This window comes from Chiloscyllium punctatum, chromosome 25 (assembly GCF_047496795.1).
Source record: "Chiloscyllium punctatum isolate Juve2018m chromosome 25, sChiPun1.3, whole genome shotgun sequence".
In the NCBI taxonomy this organism is placed as follows: domain Eukaryota; kingdom Metazoa; phylum Chordata; class Chondrichthyes; order Orectolobiformes; family Hemiscylliidae; genus Chiloscyllium; species Chiloscyllium punctatum.
In genome coordinates this window covers 46,254,721-46,271,852 of record NC_092763.1, presented here as the reverse complement: position 1 = coordinate 46,271,852, position 17,132 = coordinate 46,254,721, and the positions used below count along the sequence as shown (strand labels likewise).

The 17,132-nt window shown below is 39.2% G+C and overlaps 1 protein-coding gene across 4 annotated transcripts in view; it reads right to left on the bottom strand.

Annotated features, from left to right (window-relative positions):
* Positions 1-1,345: 1,345 nt before the first annotated feature.
* Positions 1,346-17,132, bottom strand: part of kif4 (kinesin family member 4) — a 72,965-nt gene continuing 57,178 nt past the window's right edge. For all 4 annotated transcript variants that reach the window (XM_072595202.1, XM_072595199.1, XM_072595200.1 and 1 more), the window contains exons 25-31: positions 16,505-16,603; positions 16,182-16,259; positions 13,198-13,302; positions 8,890-9,045; positions 8,023-8,136; positions 6,299-6,409; positions 1,346-2,709 (exon numbers count right to left, since the gene is read on the bottom strand). In XM_072595202.1, coding sequence (XP_072451303.1) covers positions 2,536-2,709; positions 6,299-6,409; positions 8,023-8,136; positions 8,890-9,045; positions 13,198-13,302; positions 16,182-16,259; positions 16,505-16,603 — 837 coding nt within the window. In that variant the 3' untranslated portion in view covers positions 1,346-2,535. The remainder of the gene's footprint in view (positions 2,710-6,298; positions 6,410-8,022; positions 8,137-8,889; positions 9,046-13,197; positions 13,303-16,181; positions 16,260-16,504; positions 16,604-17,132) is intronic.

Genomic DNA, 17,132 nt, shown 5'->3' with positions numbered 1-17,132 from the left:
CAAATAAATGTACGTAAATGTAACATGTAAGCAAGAAATGCTTTGGGTTTCCTTGCAACCACCTGGAATGTCAAATCCTGACATCCTTATTATTCTTAGGCAAATGCTTTATTCATTTATGTACATAATTATTGAAGTGTATTTCTCTAAAAGGATTTTCCACATTGTCACAGATGCCAGTATTCTGGCTGCACAAGTCTTCAGAGCTATTACTAGAATGTTGTCAGTACCCATTGCCTCCAAACAGTCTTTCCTGTCGCAGGAATGACTAAAATTGGCTGAAGGCTGCTATCTGTGATGAAGGCAGCTGCACTAGATCAGCCATTTGGCAATGTGGCTGAAGAAATTGTGAATTACTTTTGCACTGATGGGCTAGGTTCTGTCATGGAGGAAGAGACTAGTTGTTGAGCTGCCTCCTACAATTGTTTCATCGATTACCTTTAACTGGATGTAGCAGGATTAGAGATATGGTATCTGATGGAAAGCCTCATTGAAAAACACAGCATTCTTAAAAGAAAAGAACTTGACAGGGTAAGTGCTGAGGATGTTTCCTTCAATGGAAGTCTAGGCCAACAGGGCATAGTCTCAGAATAAAAGGAGGGATAAACTTTAGACTGATACAAGGAGGAATTGGTTCCGGGTAGGATAGAGAATCTTTAGAGCTCCTTGCCACAGAGAGCAGTAGGGGTGAAGTCCTTGTTCGTACTTAGTAGGGTAATCAAGGGTTATATAGGAAGATGTAGGCAAAAGTGGATGTGAGCAATGTCATATTAGTCTTCTGCACAAAAATCACCCAGTAAATTGGAGTGAACACTGCAAAAATAAAGAGTAAACCTAACCAGAAAGTACAATTCAAAAAGTTTTCTATTGGCCTTGAATGATGCAGTAATTTGGTTAGACAGGCTTCATGTCAACTCAAGATACCAAAGTCACTTGTACTATAAATTATTTCAATTTCATTCTTGCACATAAGACTTTGCATTTCAAGTGAACAGAACAAGCTGAAAAGGTATCTTAGCTTAAAAAAACTGCATGTGCTTCAGGTGGAAACTTTAAAACCAAATGCAAGGACTACAGAAGTATGGAAACCTGACTTTTTCCAAAGAGCATATTCCTGTATGAAAATTTATTTTTTGCAGTCATAAATCCATCAATGCAAAATACCAAAATGAATAAGATTAAAATTTCCCTCCCAAATTATTTTAGATAGTTTGCAATGATCTGGGATTTTATTCCAATCTGAGCAAGGCTGGATGGGATGGAAAAAGATGATGAAATCAACTTCCCTTTCAAAAAAGAATAGTGAAATCAATTGCAAGGTTAGATTTATGAAGCCAGTCAGAACTCTAAATTGGTTCTCTTTATTTATAAACGACAGCAAGGAGATAAAAAGTACAGGACACAGACAACTATCCATTCAAGATTCTCACATGTGGAAAATTTTTCAAGATTTTCCATATACATGTATTGTAAATTTACTACATATACAAGAAAACACAAATCTCAAAAGAAGGGGAGATTGCATCACAGTTCTTTCCAAAAACAACTTTATTAACATTTCAGCATGGATCAAGAGTTTTATAATTAAAATGTGTTGTTGGAACTCAATTCCTGACTAAATTGTGAAGAGGGGTGAGAAGTATGGCAATATGGTGTTGACTAAAATCACTTTTCTGTAATTACAAATTTGAAACAAACATTTTCTTTAGTATTCAAAAAAAATTACTCATGAAAGAACAATTTGAAGTATCCATAAATCAAAAAAAATTAAATACTACAAATCTCAAACTGGTCATTCCTGAACATTGCATTCCACCACTAAAGGAGAATTTGTACTTTCAAATACTGACTTCACTGCATATTACTAGTCAGTCATTCTCTAATTCAGCTTTGATTAAATTTCACATTTTGTTACGAACAGTTAAAAAGATAAATTGCCTAGACTGCAATGACTTTAAATTTACATCATTCTTCCATGTGTGAGACAATTTTTTTCCAGATGGGAGCTAGGGCAACAAGTTTACCTTTTTTCCTTCCTGCAATAAAGGAAACTGTATCAAGACAGACTCAATACTTGGAATAGTACACTATTGTCACAAATTAAGATAGCAAATCTGTTTTCCAATGTGGAAGAAACAAATGAATGTCCAAAAAGTCTGTCAAAATAACAATAGTCCCACTGTCTCTCTAGAGGTAGTCAGGATTGTAATCAATATATAATTGAGCAATTGTTCAAAAGCTTAGTCAAGAACAACCAAGTGAAAAGAAATCCCACATTTTCCACTTCTTGATAGTCAATTGTTTCTTCTTCTCTCTCCCATCCCCCTCCCCGCAAAACACAAATAGTTTAATTTTGAGGCATTTCATTAGATAAACAAATAACTAAGATGGTAAAAGGAAAAAAGGCAGGATAAAAACAGGAATAGACAGACAATCATGGTGGTCCCACAAAGAAAAATCAAAAAGTACAGCACACTTCCTGGAATAGAGGAGTCAAACAAATAAAAAATGGCACAAATTTACAGAAAGTAGTACTTATTCTAGGGTTTCAGGGATTGAAGGGTATCCTGTAAAGAAACTGGTGTTACAGTTCAAAAGGGTTTTCTTCTTCTTCTTGATATTTGAGCTGTTTGACTCTTCAGTCTCCATCAGTGGTTTACGAATTAGCTTCAGCTTTGTCTCTCCATGGTCAATGATATCAACCAGAACCTGAAAAAAAATAGTTTGAGTAGTTTTCCTCTAATCTCTTCTATTTTCTTCAAACACTATTTCCATGAAACAAAAAAAGCTCCTGACTTCAGATCAGAAGCCGTATTCACTGTTTGCCAACAAATCCCCCATTGTTCCTGTTACCACCAGCATCATTGTTTTGTGACTGTTCTTTGACCCCACTCATCTCCATGACCTCCATCCCCTCTCAAGCAAGCTGGAGGTCATGGAAACTGTTCTTTTCGGAATTAAATTGTTGTGCAATTGTTGACACTGGCAGCTACCTAGAGTACTGTTGGTAATGATGTCACGAACACAAGTGGAGTGCACAACCCAAGTCACAGCATTGGAAAATACAATCCAAGTGAACCCCCCCTGCCCCCACCCAAATACTCAGCATCCACTTTAACTCTTCTACCCACTGACTGCTGTGTCAAGTCTAGCTGTTTATGCCATCCCTTTCCTTTACAGATTACAAATATAACATCAAGGGTCACCAGACCTGAAACATTAACTGATTTCTCTTCAGATGCTGCCAGACCTGCTGAGCTTTGAGAAACTTGTTTGTTTCTGATTAACAGCATCTGTAGTTCTTTTACTTTTTAAAATGACAGGAAGATGGTCTGGTCTATATGCAACTCTAGACAAAAACAATTTGACTCAGAACTGCCCTAGCAAACCACTCTGTTGCATCATCGTCCTAAAAAGGATGAAACTGTAATTGACCATATCAGATGTTATCTATCCTGCCAATGTACTCAAAGTAGATAAAAAGAATTGAATTCTAGGAGGAGAGGAAAGGGAAGATGAGCTGTCCTTGACATCAATAATAGCATGAATGTGGCATAGCAAGGAGCACTAGCAAATCCTGAGTCAATAGGTATAGGGGAGACAAGGGTGGAAGAGCTCTCCACTGGTTGAGATTCACAGCTCGCAAAAAGATAATTGTGGATGTTGGAAGTCGACAACCTCAGGATATCACTAAAGCTGCTGCTCAGACTCATGTCTGAAGCCCAACCACTTCTAGCTGCTTCAAATAAACACCCATTAAAAAAAGTTGGGAAACAGAGGATAAGCACAATAAGTATTGCAAATGGAAATCTGCAACAAAATCAAAATGCTGGACAAATTCAGCAATCTGCCAGCTTATATGGAAAGAAAAAAAAAACTGATTTAGAAGTTGAGGTGGTTGCGGAGTGCAAAATATTCAGCACAATTTAAGTCACACCTCAGTGAAGCAGTCCATGTCTATATCCATAGCTGGACAACATCCAGATTTGGGTTGATAAACTGGCAAGTAACATAGGTCACAAATGCAGACATTCAACAGGAAAGAAAAAATCTCCCCATGCTATTTAATGGCATTAAACACAGACATTTTGAAGATCTTTGATAAGAAACTCAAATGAAAAAGTCATGATCATGTCAGAGGCTAGGATTTCTGAGGTGAAATCTCCCACCTTGTCAATGCCTGGTCATCAGTTACAAAAAAAGATAGTCAGGAGTGCCAAGGAATTCTTGCCACTTGCTGGATGGGTGCAACTACAATACCACTAGCTTATCAGCAAGGACTAAGCAACTTGTTTGTCACTTTGTTCAAAGCACAGTGGCAGTAGTGTGTACCATTTAGAAGACACACTGCAGTAAATCAAGACATTTTGACAGCACCTTCCAACAATGTGACCTCTACCAACTAGAGGAATACATTGTTGCTTTCAAACGGTTGCTGGATTAAAATGCTGTTCATTTTGAATGGCTTTGTCGATATATCACAATCCCCACACAAAAAGCAGTTCAGGAAGCAGCCTTTCCACCACTTTTGAGGGCAATTAGAAAATGAACAAATACTAACCAATCAAGCACTATCCATATCCCACAAATTATTGAGGAACGCTTGTTGCCCTATCACCTGGTCGACAGCATTTTAGAATTCTCATCCTCAATTCAAAATCCACCAGAGCCTCACCACTCCTTCTATAAAGAGTTCCCACTTCAAAATTTCAGCTTTCTTTGCAGAAAAGCTGTTAAAATCTTGTCCTTTGCCCAAGATGCCCTAATATCAGTATGGCACAGTGCAAGTTTTGCTTTATAAAATTTTTTTTTTTAAATAAGTATCTTGGTATGTCCATTTAAAGTTGGCATTGTAATAGAGATTCATCCCATTCCAGCTTTTATTGAACAAATGGCATTTTCAACTTTTTGATCAAAAAGGCTTGATAAAGAGGTTTGTACATGCAAAGTACCTGATAATAAATTACACTCACTTCCCACCCACTCTTCGCTACATTCAAACAGGAACATTCTCTGCCATTTCAGCCACCTCCACAGGTTGCTACCACCAAACACATCTTCCTAACTCCTCCACTGTCAGCATTCTGCAGCAACTGTTCCCACCTTGACATCTTGATTTCTTACTCCCATGTAGAACCTTCCTATGAAAAAGAAAATCAAACACCAATATCTATTCACTTTCCTCCTCACTAAACACACCTTCCAGGTAAAGAGCATTTTATTTGGATTTCTTTCAATACAGTCGACAATATTCACCACTTACAATGCAGTCTTTTTTACATTGGAGATATCAAAATGCAGACTGTGTGACTGCTTTGCTGATCACCTCCATTCCAGACATCACAATCTGACCTTGTCCCATCTATCAGCATTTAAAGGATGATGCACTCTCCCCACCAATCTCCCTGAACCCCCAAGTACCTTCCCCTGGAACCAGGAAAAAAAATGCAAAACCTGACAGTACACCATTCCCTCACTTCCATCCAGGGCCCCAAATAGTCCGTCCAGGTGAGACAAAGGCTCATACCTGCCTCTCTTCTAACCTAGTTTACTGCATCAGGTGCTCCTGATGTGGTCTTCCTTACATTGGGGGAGCTCAAAGGGAGTGGTTCGCCAAGCATCTCAACCTGGCCCACAGGGGCCGACCAAACATTCCAGTCACTGCCCATTTTAATTCCCCTTCACCCTCCATTTCTGACAGGACTATCCTTGGCCTCCTCCATTACCACAACAAACCAAAAAACGCAAATTGGAGGAATACCATCTCATCTTCCACTTGGGCAGCCTACAGCCCAGAGGACTCAACATGGAGTTCGCCGATTTCAAATAACCTCCCTTCCCAGACTCTTTCAGCCCCCACCCCCCCTCCATTCTTCAGCAACATGTCCTTTCAGCTACCAATTGGATTCATTCCTCCTATTGACCAACTAGGTTGTATCTTCTATCTATCCCCACTTCACCACCCCCTTTATCTACAGCTCCCCTTACACCCAAAACAGACTTCTCCATCTCCTGATGCTGCCTAGCTTGCGGTGTTCTTCCAGCCTCCTGCTTGTCCACCACTTCCTCTGGCAACTCATTCCAAATATGTACCACCCTCTGCATGAAAAAAATTATCCCTTAGGTCCTTTTCAAATCTTTCCCTCCCATTGTAAACCTGTATTATCTGGTTTTGGACTCCTTTTATATACTAACTCAAGGAATACAGAGTGTTAGTGTTAAATGTTTTTGGCAACTATAAGTACAATTCCACCCTCCCCCCATTATAGATTATAATATTTCAGTGAATAAGAAATACCTTGTCAGAGGTGATGTTAAGGGGCTCAAAGAAGCGAGACTCTGATTCAGTGGGATCATCTAATTTAAATGAGCCATCTGATCCATTTTCAGTAAACACATCGTCTTGATTCTTAAAAGAAAAAAAAGAGAGGAGAAAAGGAAGTTTAGTTAGAAAGACATTTTCTACTCATTGGAACATTTGAGACCAAGTTAGAGTTTGGTCCTTAAATTGACTATTCTTTTGCATTAAAAGTTATATTTAGGATTTTAAAACACTCGCTCAAATGATTTACATTTTGAAATGCTCATAACAAAAACAAACTGTTTTCTACAGTAATTACAGCTCTACACCTAATGGACTATTTCCTACACAAGCCAAATCAGTTCACTAGATTAGAGGTCACACATTTACTACCAAAGTATGAGCAAAGATTATAAAGAGGTGCAGACTACTGATATATGCAGTTTATTTGCAATCAAAAAAGGAATTGGTCTGAATTGGGTATGAATGTGAGCCTGTTTGGGAGGATCAAAACATTCCATAAAATTTTTATTAGAAAGACGTGCAATTACTGCTGACATGCTAAACCATTAGTTGGTGCAAACATTTAGGAGGAAATTTTATGCTTGAACTGTAGTTAGTTACTTGGATTTGCATTGTTTTAAGTAGTGTTGCTCATTGGAGGACAGAATCTTTGTTTCTATGCTTAGCTTGTTAGAGGGACTACTTTTACAGACAATGCAGGAGATTTTACAAATCATAGCTTGTAATTATTGAGAACCTCAAACCACTGCACACTTCCCAAACACTCCATTTCATGCTATCAGATAAGTAATTACTAAAAAGACAAGCAAAATCTGAGGTTGAGATAATCAAGATGACAAGATCTTGATCAAATGAGTCAATGGGCAGAAAAATGCAGATGGAGTTCAATCTGGATAAATGTGAGGTATTGCATTTTGGTACAACAAACAAGGGACAGAGCTAACAATTAATGGCAGGGCCTTTTTTATATATACACATACAGTTAATGGTAATTGTCTTTTTCCCTAGGGAATTCCAAGACTAGGGAGCTCATTAAAAAGGAGAGGTGAGAAACTTAAAACATGAGGCAAATTCTTTTTGCACAGAGTGGTTTGCATGTGGAATGAACTTCCTGAGGAAGTGGTGGATGTGGGTACAATTACAATGTTTAACACACATTTGGATGAATATGGAAGGTTTGGACAGATATGGGCTAGGTGCAGGCAGGTGGGACTAGTTTAGCTTGGGACTATAGTCGGCATCCACTGTTTGGATCGAAAGGTCTGTTTCCATGCTGTATGACTCCATGACCTCGTAACAGAAGCCAGAAGTATAAAAGGATTAGCTAGCAGGCTGACAACCTACAAGAATAAAGGCTGGATTTTGTAACTCTTAAATAGACTGTACCCAGGCAACTGGTTTGGTGTCAGTTTACTTTAAAGCAGGTGACTGCAAGATGAACAATGTTTAAGTGATAGTCAGAGGTGCTGTCACTATAGAAAAGAGAATTCAGAGTAAGTGTCCAAAACTAGATGACTGTAGAAGTTACACAATGGGAACAGTAGAAAACCCAAAACTACATTTAATTTGAAAATAAAAAAAAAGTCATCTCTCAAGATGGCTAAAATAATACAAATCATTAAGCAGTCAGTAGCTCTTCTCTCCATTATTTCAATGAGTTCCAAGAAAAGTTTTAAAACCAAAAACTGAATTCTCACCACATTGACTCGATTGTGACAATGATTGGCAATACATTTGCAGTGGTCACCACAATCCATTCTATTCTTCCTGCATTTGCACTGTTTGTTGGCACAACGACCTTTGCAGGAACACTAGAGAAAAAAAAATTCAAAATGCTCAGCTTCACGGTGTGGAATCGACGTTGAAAAATGACTAGGCATCAACTAATTGTGCTTTCATTTAGATTTTTACTTCCATTGAAGTCACATCAGGTTAAGTTTTAACTAATTACTGTTACCAGTGAACCATGAGAACTTACTGGTTCAGCACAATAATTAGGCAGCCCATCAACCAAGTCAGTCGAGATGCTTGTAGACAATGGGTACATGTATCAAACAGCTACTGCAGAGCCACTTCATGCTGTAGACCATACTAAATTTTAATCTGCTGCTATGAACCAGAGTGCTGGGTTCCCTTGCCTTCTGAAATGGCTTTTGCAACATAGGGCTCCAAATTGGTACCAAAGACACTTTATGGAGTAGATAACACTATTATGTACAAATTAATAGATAATAGTGATATCTACTACTATCTAGAGTGCTTATCTCCCATTCAGGATGACTTCACTTTGATCAGGACCGAAGACAATAAATCTCCCACTTTCACAACCCTTTCTTCCTACTTCTCAACCCCCACTTTCTCTCCCCCACCAAACTTTGAGTTACCATCACCTTCCTTTCTTAATTAATACATGCAGTAACAGGATGTCTTTTTGTTGCTGTTTTAAATATAGAATAATACTGAAAATGTTCCTCCACTTTCACTGCAGTATGGAAACAGATGTTCCAGACATGTGAACAGCAAAATTGGAAATAGATGGATCGATTTATATGCACAAAACATACCCCTAAATTGGCTTTTTTGTTTTCTTTCATTTTACTAGGGACCCAATCATCATCTTCAGTATCACCATTAGAATCGGAGTCAGATAATAGCTCTTCCAGAGTCACACGTGGGGTCATCATATGCGGCTTTGCCGTCGTCTTCCTCCTGTTCTTTGGCTAAAGGATAAAAAAAAAGGTAGATTAATAAAAAAGTAACCAAGCCAAATAATGGAGGATATCTGGCATGGACAAGTTGGCCTGAAGAGTCTGTTTCATGCTGTATATCTATAATGACTACAGCAGCTTAACTGGAACCAGACCCCTCAAATGTTCTTTAAAAGCAACAGAATCAGTAGCTGGTTAGAAGAGATTACATCATGAATTTCATCATTCATGCACAAGGTATATGAATTCTCCACGATAAATCCAAGAACCACTGTTGTGCGGAGTAGCAGCTTGGCAATGACTTTAAAAACTAAAGAACTACAAAAGCTTATCCACTTCACCCAATTGGAAAGATGGAGTGAACAGGCACACCATACAATTCAAGCTGAGTTATACGGCACAATTCATTCAAGAACTATTATTAAGCAGCAAATTAGTACAAACAAATCCTGATTGCTTTTAAACAAAACAAAAAAAAGTCACTTGGCAGCACACACCTTGAAACATTATGTTAAAGCTTTGTCTTGCACAGGCAAGTGTGCTCTTATCCTGGAAGGACAAAGCATTAAGAGTTTACAGGAATATAGCTGTTTCATGCTGCTACTATGCAGAAGTGATATTCACCACCAACAGTATACTGCAGTAAAGCCATAGACAACAAAAAGGAAGAGATATTCTGCCAACCTCAAATGGAGTAATGTGGAATAGGAATTTCAGGAACAGCGCAATGCTGGGTATGTAGATTGTGTTCCAAAGGTTTGGAGATTGTGTCAAAAATAGCATGTTTTTGACTGTTCTAGGTATGACTATACTAGCCAACCCATACTTAAAAGAATTGTCTAAAAATTTGATTCTGCAATTGGACTTCTGTTAGATATTCTTACAAGTGGAGTTCCATTGACAACCAAATTAGGGTCTTGAACTGGGCTTACATTGTGGTGTATTTGCATGTACTGGATACTGCAGATTAAAGAGCTGAGCCCTTGCTCTTTACAGCCAGAATATAAATACATTGTACTCATTTCAACTCAAAATAGTGACAAATTTTGTCGGTTCATTTCTCAGGGAAAAAAGCGTCCTAAATCAGGATTAGCCTGCCTGGTTTAAAAATTTAGCCAAAGCATGGACATTAATGACCAATCAACATTAATTCTCCATGACATAATTTCTCCCAAAATTCACTTGTCAACCAGTCAGCACTCTCCTCTTATGTAGAGGTGGTGATGTTGGTTTGCCTCTCAAACGGTGTCTTGCAAAATGCACTAGAACATAGAACAGTACAGGCCCTTCAGCCTTTGCTGTTGTGCTGACCTGTGAAACCAATCTGAAGCCCATCTAACCTATACTATTCCATTTTCATCCATATGATCCAATGACCATTTAAATGCCCTTAAAGTTGGCAAGTCTACTCCTGTTGCAGGCAGTGCATTCTACACCCTTACTACTGAGTAAAGAAATTCATGTCAGATGTTCTATATCTAATATCCCTCAATTTAAAGCTATGCCTCCTCATAGGCATAGGAAAAAAGGATTCACTGTCCACCCTATTTAACTCCGATTACTTTGTATGTCTCAAGTCATCGCTCACCCTTCTCTCCAACGAAAACAGCCTCAAGTCCCTCGGCCTTTCCTCACAAGACCTTCCCTCCAAACCTGACAACATGTTAGCAAATCTTCTCTGAACCCTTTGCAAAGCTTCCACATCCTTCCTGTAATGTGGGACCAGAACTATATGCAATATCCCAAGTGGAGCCAGATCAGAGTTTTGTACAGCTGCAGCACGACCTCGTGGTTCCAAAACTCAATCCCTCTACCAAATAAAAAACAACACCATATATCTTAACAACCCTATCAACCTGGGTGGCAACTTTCAGGGATCTATGTACATGGACACAGATCTCTGCTCATCTACACTACCACGACTATTATTAGCCTAGTCTTTATTCCTGTTGCTCCCTCCAAAAGTAAATCGCCTCACACTTATCTGCATTAAACGTCATTTGCCACCTCACAGCACAGCTCTGCAGTTATTTATGCCCCTCTAACCTACAATATCCTTCTCCACTATCCACAACTCTACCAACTTTAGGGTGATCCGCAAATTTACTAAACCATGCTTCCATGCTGTCATCCAGATAGTCAAAAATGACTAAACAGCAGTGGACCCAAAACAGATTCTTGTGGTATACCACTAGCAATTGAACTCCAGGATGAACATTTCGCATCAACCACCACTGTCTTCTTTCAGCTCACCAATTTCTGATCAAAATGCCAAATCACCCTCAATTCCACACCTCCATATTTTGTGCAATAGCCTACATGGGGAACCTTATCAAGCACTTTACTGAAATCCATATACATCAAATCAACTACTTTACCCTCATCCATCTGTTTAGTCGCCTTCTCAAAAGAACTCAAGGTTTATGAGGCATGACCTACCCTTCAAAAACCCATGTTTTGACTATCTCTAATCAGCTTATTCCTAGGAAATCCTATAAATCCTCTCAACCTTTTCCAACACCTTAGCCATAACTGAAAGAAGGCTCACTGGTCTATAATTATCAGGATTGTCTACTCCCCTTGAACAGGGAGCAACATTTGCTATCCTCCAGTCTTCTGGCACTATTCCAGTAGACAAAGATCAAAGCCAAAGGCTCTGCAATCTCCTCCCTGGCTTCCCAGAGAATCCTAGGAATCCCATCTGGTCCCAGGGGACTTATTTTTTTACACTTCTCAATTGTTAACAGCTCCTCCTTGTAAACCTCAATCCAATCTAGTCCGGTAACCTGTATCTTAGTAATCTTCTCTACCACAGTATTCACACGAGAAAAAGAAAAAATATTCATTTAGTGCTTCCCCATCTCCTCTGACTCCATGCACAACTTCCCACTAATATCATTGATTGGCTCGAATCTTAGTCTAGTCATTCTTTTATTTCTGATGCACCTACAGAAAGCCTTAGGATTTTCCTTGATCCTATCCAATGACTTCTCATATCCCCTCCTGGCTCTTAACTCTTAGGTCTTTCCTGGCCAACTTGTAACTCTCAAGCGCCCTAATTGAGCCTTCACATCTCATCCCAACATAAGCCGCCTTCTTCCTCTTGACAAGAGATTCAGCTTCTTTAGTAAAACACTGCTCCCATGCTTGACAACTTCCTCCCTGCCCGACAGGTACATACTCAAGGACACGCAATAGCTGGTCCTTTAATAAGCTCCACATTTTAAATTGTGCCCATCCCCTGTAGTTTCCTTTCCCATTCTATGCATCCTAAATCTTATTCAATTGCATTGTAATTGCCTTTTCCTCAGATAAACTCTTGCCCTGAGGTATATATCTATCCCCTTCCATAATAACAACCAAATAGTGGTCACTATCACCAAAAATGCTCACCTACCTCCAAATCCAACACCTGGCCAGGTTCTTTACCCAGTACCAGATCTAATGTGGCCTCGCCCCTTGTCAGCCTGTCTACATACTGTCAGGAAACTCACCTGCACACATTGGACAAATTAGGCCTGATTTTGGGGGGGGGGGGGGGGGGTGGTTAAAAACAAACTTCAGAAATATTTTCCCCCCCGAAAATGTGAAGTCAATGAAAGCTTAAAAATATCTTTTAAGCATGCTTTTTTAAAAAATATATGCTATTACCATTTCCTTTGGCTGTAAAGGGCAATTCATCTCTCGTTCACCCCAGACTTTTTGGGTTTTGAATGAAAGGTGTAGGATAATAGCCAATTATATTTCCAACGTTTCCCAGCTGTGATCAAGAAAAGGTTAGTAATGCTAAGTAAACAGTAGTTTCTCTCCACAAATGCAGCTCCAACTTGCTGAGAGCTGCAAGCTGCCTTGAACCACAGCAGTCCATTGGGGCAAACCCTTCCAAACAATGCTGTGTAGGACAGTGTTCCAGGAGGGTTCTCTTGCTCAGACAGCTGTAGATGCTCAGCTTTAAAAGGTAGATAGATTTGAATATTAAAAGGAACCAACATGTTATATTTCATTATTTTTTTCCTCCCATAACTGCATAAACCCCAGAGATCAGGGTGCAACAGAGTCCAGAATTGAAAGTCAATTAGTCAACCTCAAAAGGCACAGCCACACAACTTAGAGGGAGCAGTGGAAATATGTCTGAACATTTGATTTAAAAACCTCTTTCCTTACCTTGGGAGGAACATAGTCAAAGGGAGACGATGAAGGCTCGGTCGGTAGGCTCGTTAGGTTGCTATCACCCAACTTACTGGTTGTATATTGGAGCAGGTTCAGTTTCTGCAAGGAGTAAACAGCCAAAACTAAAATTTCCATTCCAACAGTAATTGCATAAACTAAGGTAGAGTGTTTACACAGATTGGGGCACCACTTATTTGATTTCTGTGCAGAATCTGCACAGAAGAGACAATATTTCCCAACAGTAGATGACATTTATTGAAAGCAGTGGTGAATTAGAAGGTTAGGAGCTGTGCATTTAAAATGTCCCATGTTAAGGTGAATCTAAAATGGGTGACAATTGTCTTCTATTCTCAGCCTACAAGTTTAACATACAACTTCAAACTTGGAGGTCCTAAGCATCTGGTTAGACCAAAATATGCACAGACATCTGCAAGGAGAAAGTGAGGACTGAGATGTTGGAGATCAGAGTTGAAAAGTGTGGCGCTGGAAAAGTAGTGCCAGTCAGGCTGTATCCAGGGAGCAGGAGAATTGACGTTCTGGACATAAGCCCTTCATCAGGAATGAGGCTCCCCAAAATGGCGATTCTCCTGTTCGTCAGATGCGACCTGACTGGCTGTGCTTTTCTAGTGCCACACATTTAGACACATACCTACAACCAAAATGTTTATTCATCCTATTTCTGCAATTCAAATAAAAAGGCTATTTCAGTAATTGAATGACTGTGCCCTTTTGCCTTTCTATCTTTTATAGAAAAGCCTAGGAAGTGGATAGTTGTCAGACTCCAATGATAATAATGCCATTGATGTGAAGGGGAGATTGTTAGATTCTGTATTGAGATTCATTGCCTAGCACTTTTGGCAATGTTAATTCACTCTTATTGGCCCAAGCCTGGAAACTGCCCAGGTATTGCAGTATATGGACACAGGTACCACAATAGGAGCAGAATGTGGCACTGAACATTTTACAGTGAATGCCCCACTTCAGACGTGATGAAGGAAGATTTTTGGTGAAGCGGCTGATGAGTGCTAGACCAGAGATACTATTCTGGAGGAATTCCTGAAGTGAAGTGATCAGAGAATGAATGCTTCTTATTTCTGGAATTCATTTTGGACCAAGGCTATAATGCTTCCACAGCAAGAGTGACCTTGTGAGAAGTCAAATGAAGCAGAGAGGTTGACCAAATGTTGCTCCAATTTGCTGAATTTTACTGATTGGGTAGTAACTGATCAAGCTGAATTTGTCTTACTTATTGTGCATATCACATAGCTAGGGATTTTTCATTGCCAGGTATATTCTCAATGTTCTGGCTGGAACAACTTGGCTAAGGGTACTGATAGCCCAATGACTAAGTCTTCAGTACAATAATCGGATCATCATACATAGAGTGCTAAGAGAGCGTACCAGGATTATGACCCAGTGATAGTTCAAAGTTAGAATGATGCAGCTTGAAGGGGGGATTTGCAGATGATGCTGCCTCTACATATCTGCTACCCTGCTTGGCTTCGTGGGTGATAGAGGAATTGGGTTTGGTAAATGCCAAAATGCCTTAAATGAGGTGAATCACTGCAGTGCATCAGCTAGATGGCACAAACTGCTGCAAGAAGAGTCAGTAGTGAAGGATGTGAATTGTAAAAATGTGGAGAAGCTTGGGCCAATAAATTACCCTGGATGGTATCAAGTCTGTTGGTAGCACTGAATTTATTCAAGCAAATCAGGAATGTGGTGAAATAAAGATGAAAAAAGATGAGTTACTTGCTGCAGAATTTCTACCTTTTGATCTACTCTTGTAGTGACAACACTTACATAATTGATTCAGTTTAGTTTCTGCTTGATGGCAACCAACAAAAAAAACCCATTGAAATCCAGAAGGGAATGGTTAGATTGTCATGGAAGTTGGTAAGAGGGGCAGGGGCATGTTCTGAGCATACGACAATGTATGTTCTATTGAAAACTAAATGCATTTTGTAATCTCTGGTATGTACTTAAATAACATTTGGTTTTTGGCCAGTCAAGAATATTACCTTCCAATCACAATCCAACTCAAAGACTCAGTAATAGAAGTTTGCAGTCCAGAGGGCATTCAACCCATTGGTTGGTGTGCTGGCTCCCAAAAGAGCTACCAACTAGTTCCACTCTTCAGTCCTCTAATTCAGCACTGAAGAACGTATATCCAGCTTTCCTCTGAAGCCTCTTTGAACCCAGCTCCACCACTCTTACAGGCTTTGCATTTCAAATCTTAACAATGGATTAAAGTAGTTTCGCCTCATCTTGCTCCTTGCTGTTGTTGACAATCTTGAAATTGTGACCCCTAGTTACTGACAGTCTAACTAGTGGATACAGAATTTCTTTGCCCCGTCAAAATACCTCAAAAGGTCATCTCTTAATCTTCTCTGCTTCAAGGAGAATAAAGCTAATCTGATACCTGGAATGAAGGACTTCAGAGACAAGGAGTAGTTATTCTAGTAACTCTTTTGCACTCACCAGGGTTTACCTTCTTTAAATAAGGAAACCAAGAGGTATCAACAATACTCTAGGAAGGAGGCAATGTCAAGCTGCCACACTACAAATCGTAACTTGAAAATACATGTACAGAGCAACCTCAATTATCCGAAGGGCAGTGAGTATTTCATTGGGTTAAATAGAATGCCAGATAACACGTAGCCAAGCATCAGGACCGTGTGATCTTGTTCAGATAATAGACTGCTAGATAATTGATGTTCCTCTTATTTTCATATCTATTTCTGTCCACACTAGACAAAATAATAGAACTGCAGGTGCTGGAAATCAAACAAAAACAGATTGCTAAAAGCTCAGATCTGGCAGCATCTGCGAAAAGAAAGCAGAGTTAAATTCGCATTCAGTTCTGAGGGAGGATCACAGCACCAGAAACATTAACCCTGCTTTCTCTCCACAGATGCTGCCAGCAATTTCAGATTTTGTTTCTCTGCTCTAGATTACTGCATTCAGTATTTACGTACCTGCTTAAAAGTCTCATTCTCTTCCATCAGCTGCTGATTCCTTTCACACAGTTCTTTCATCTTTTTGATTTCTTCATCCTGTCAAATTGTAAAAAAAAAGTTTAAAATTCTCAATACATCAACTCAAATGGTAACTATTATTCCACAACAGTTTCCTTCTCCACCATAAGCCCGAACACAAGTCATGAAAATGTTGACCACCACATTGAAGATGGCGGTATAAGCGAGTACAGGTTCATAATCATCTAAACCTGTGAAAAGATAGCACACATGCACGAAATCAGGATGATTTGAATGAATAAGTTTTATTTTGAAAGACTTACTTGGAATTTCAGCCTTTCCACAAGCTGGGACTCTTGATCAGGAGCTGACTCCTTTTGTAGATTAGAACTTTCTTGCAACTGGCTGAGCAGATAAAGCACCTAGGGAGCAATCAGAATCAGTAAAAAGCACTAATGCGAGTTTTAAATAGGCATCAATTAATTTTAATATTTGGATAACTAAGATGAAGATTCTTGTCAATTCATTTTTTTTGAAGTCAGAAGAATGATTCCCATTCAACTACTGCGAACCGGAGGAAATGCATTGGAGAGATTTAATGGTGGTCAACATTATTCTTGCACTCCGCCCTCACCCGATTAAAAATATTGCAGAGGATTCAGGTCAAGAGATAAATTTGAAGACAAATTAGGAACTTAGGCCCTTGAAATTGTATCATTTGAACCCAGTGTTGGAAATATGCAAATTTATCTACCTAACATTCTAAGGGGTAATTCAATGCAAAAGCAAAATGTTACAATTTAAGAGGGGTAGAAGAGATGACTTGGATTCCAGACTCTAGTGTTTTGCAAAGTAATGTTGCTGTTAAAAAGGTCATGTTACCATAGGTGAGGAAAAACAAAATTCACATGGAAGCTTGCAAAACAAATGAGGATTTTTCAGTGTTTACTG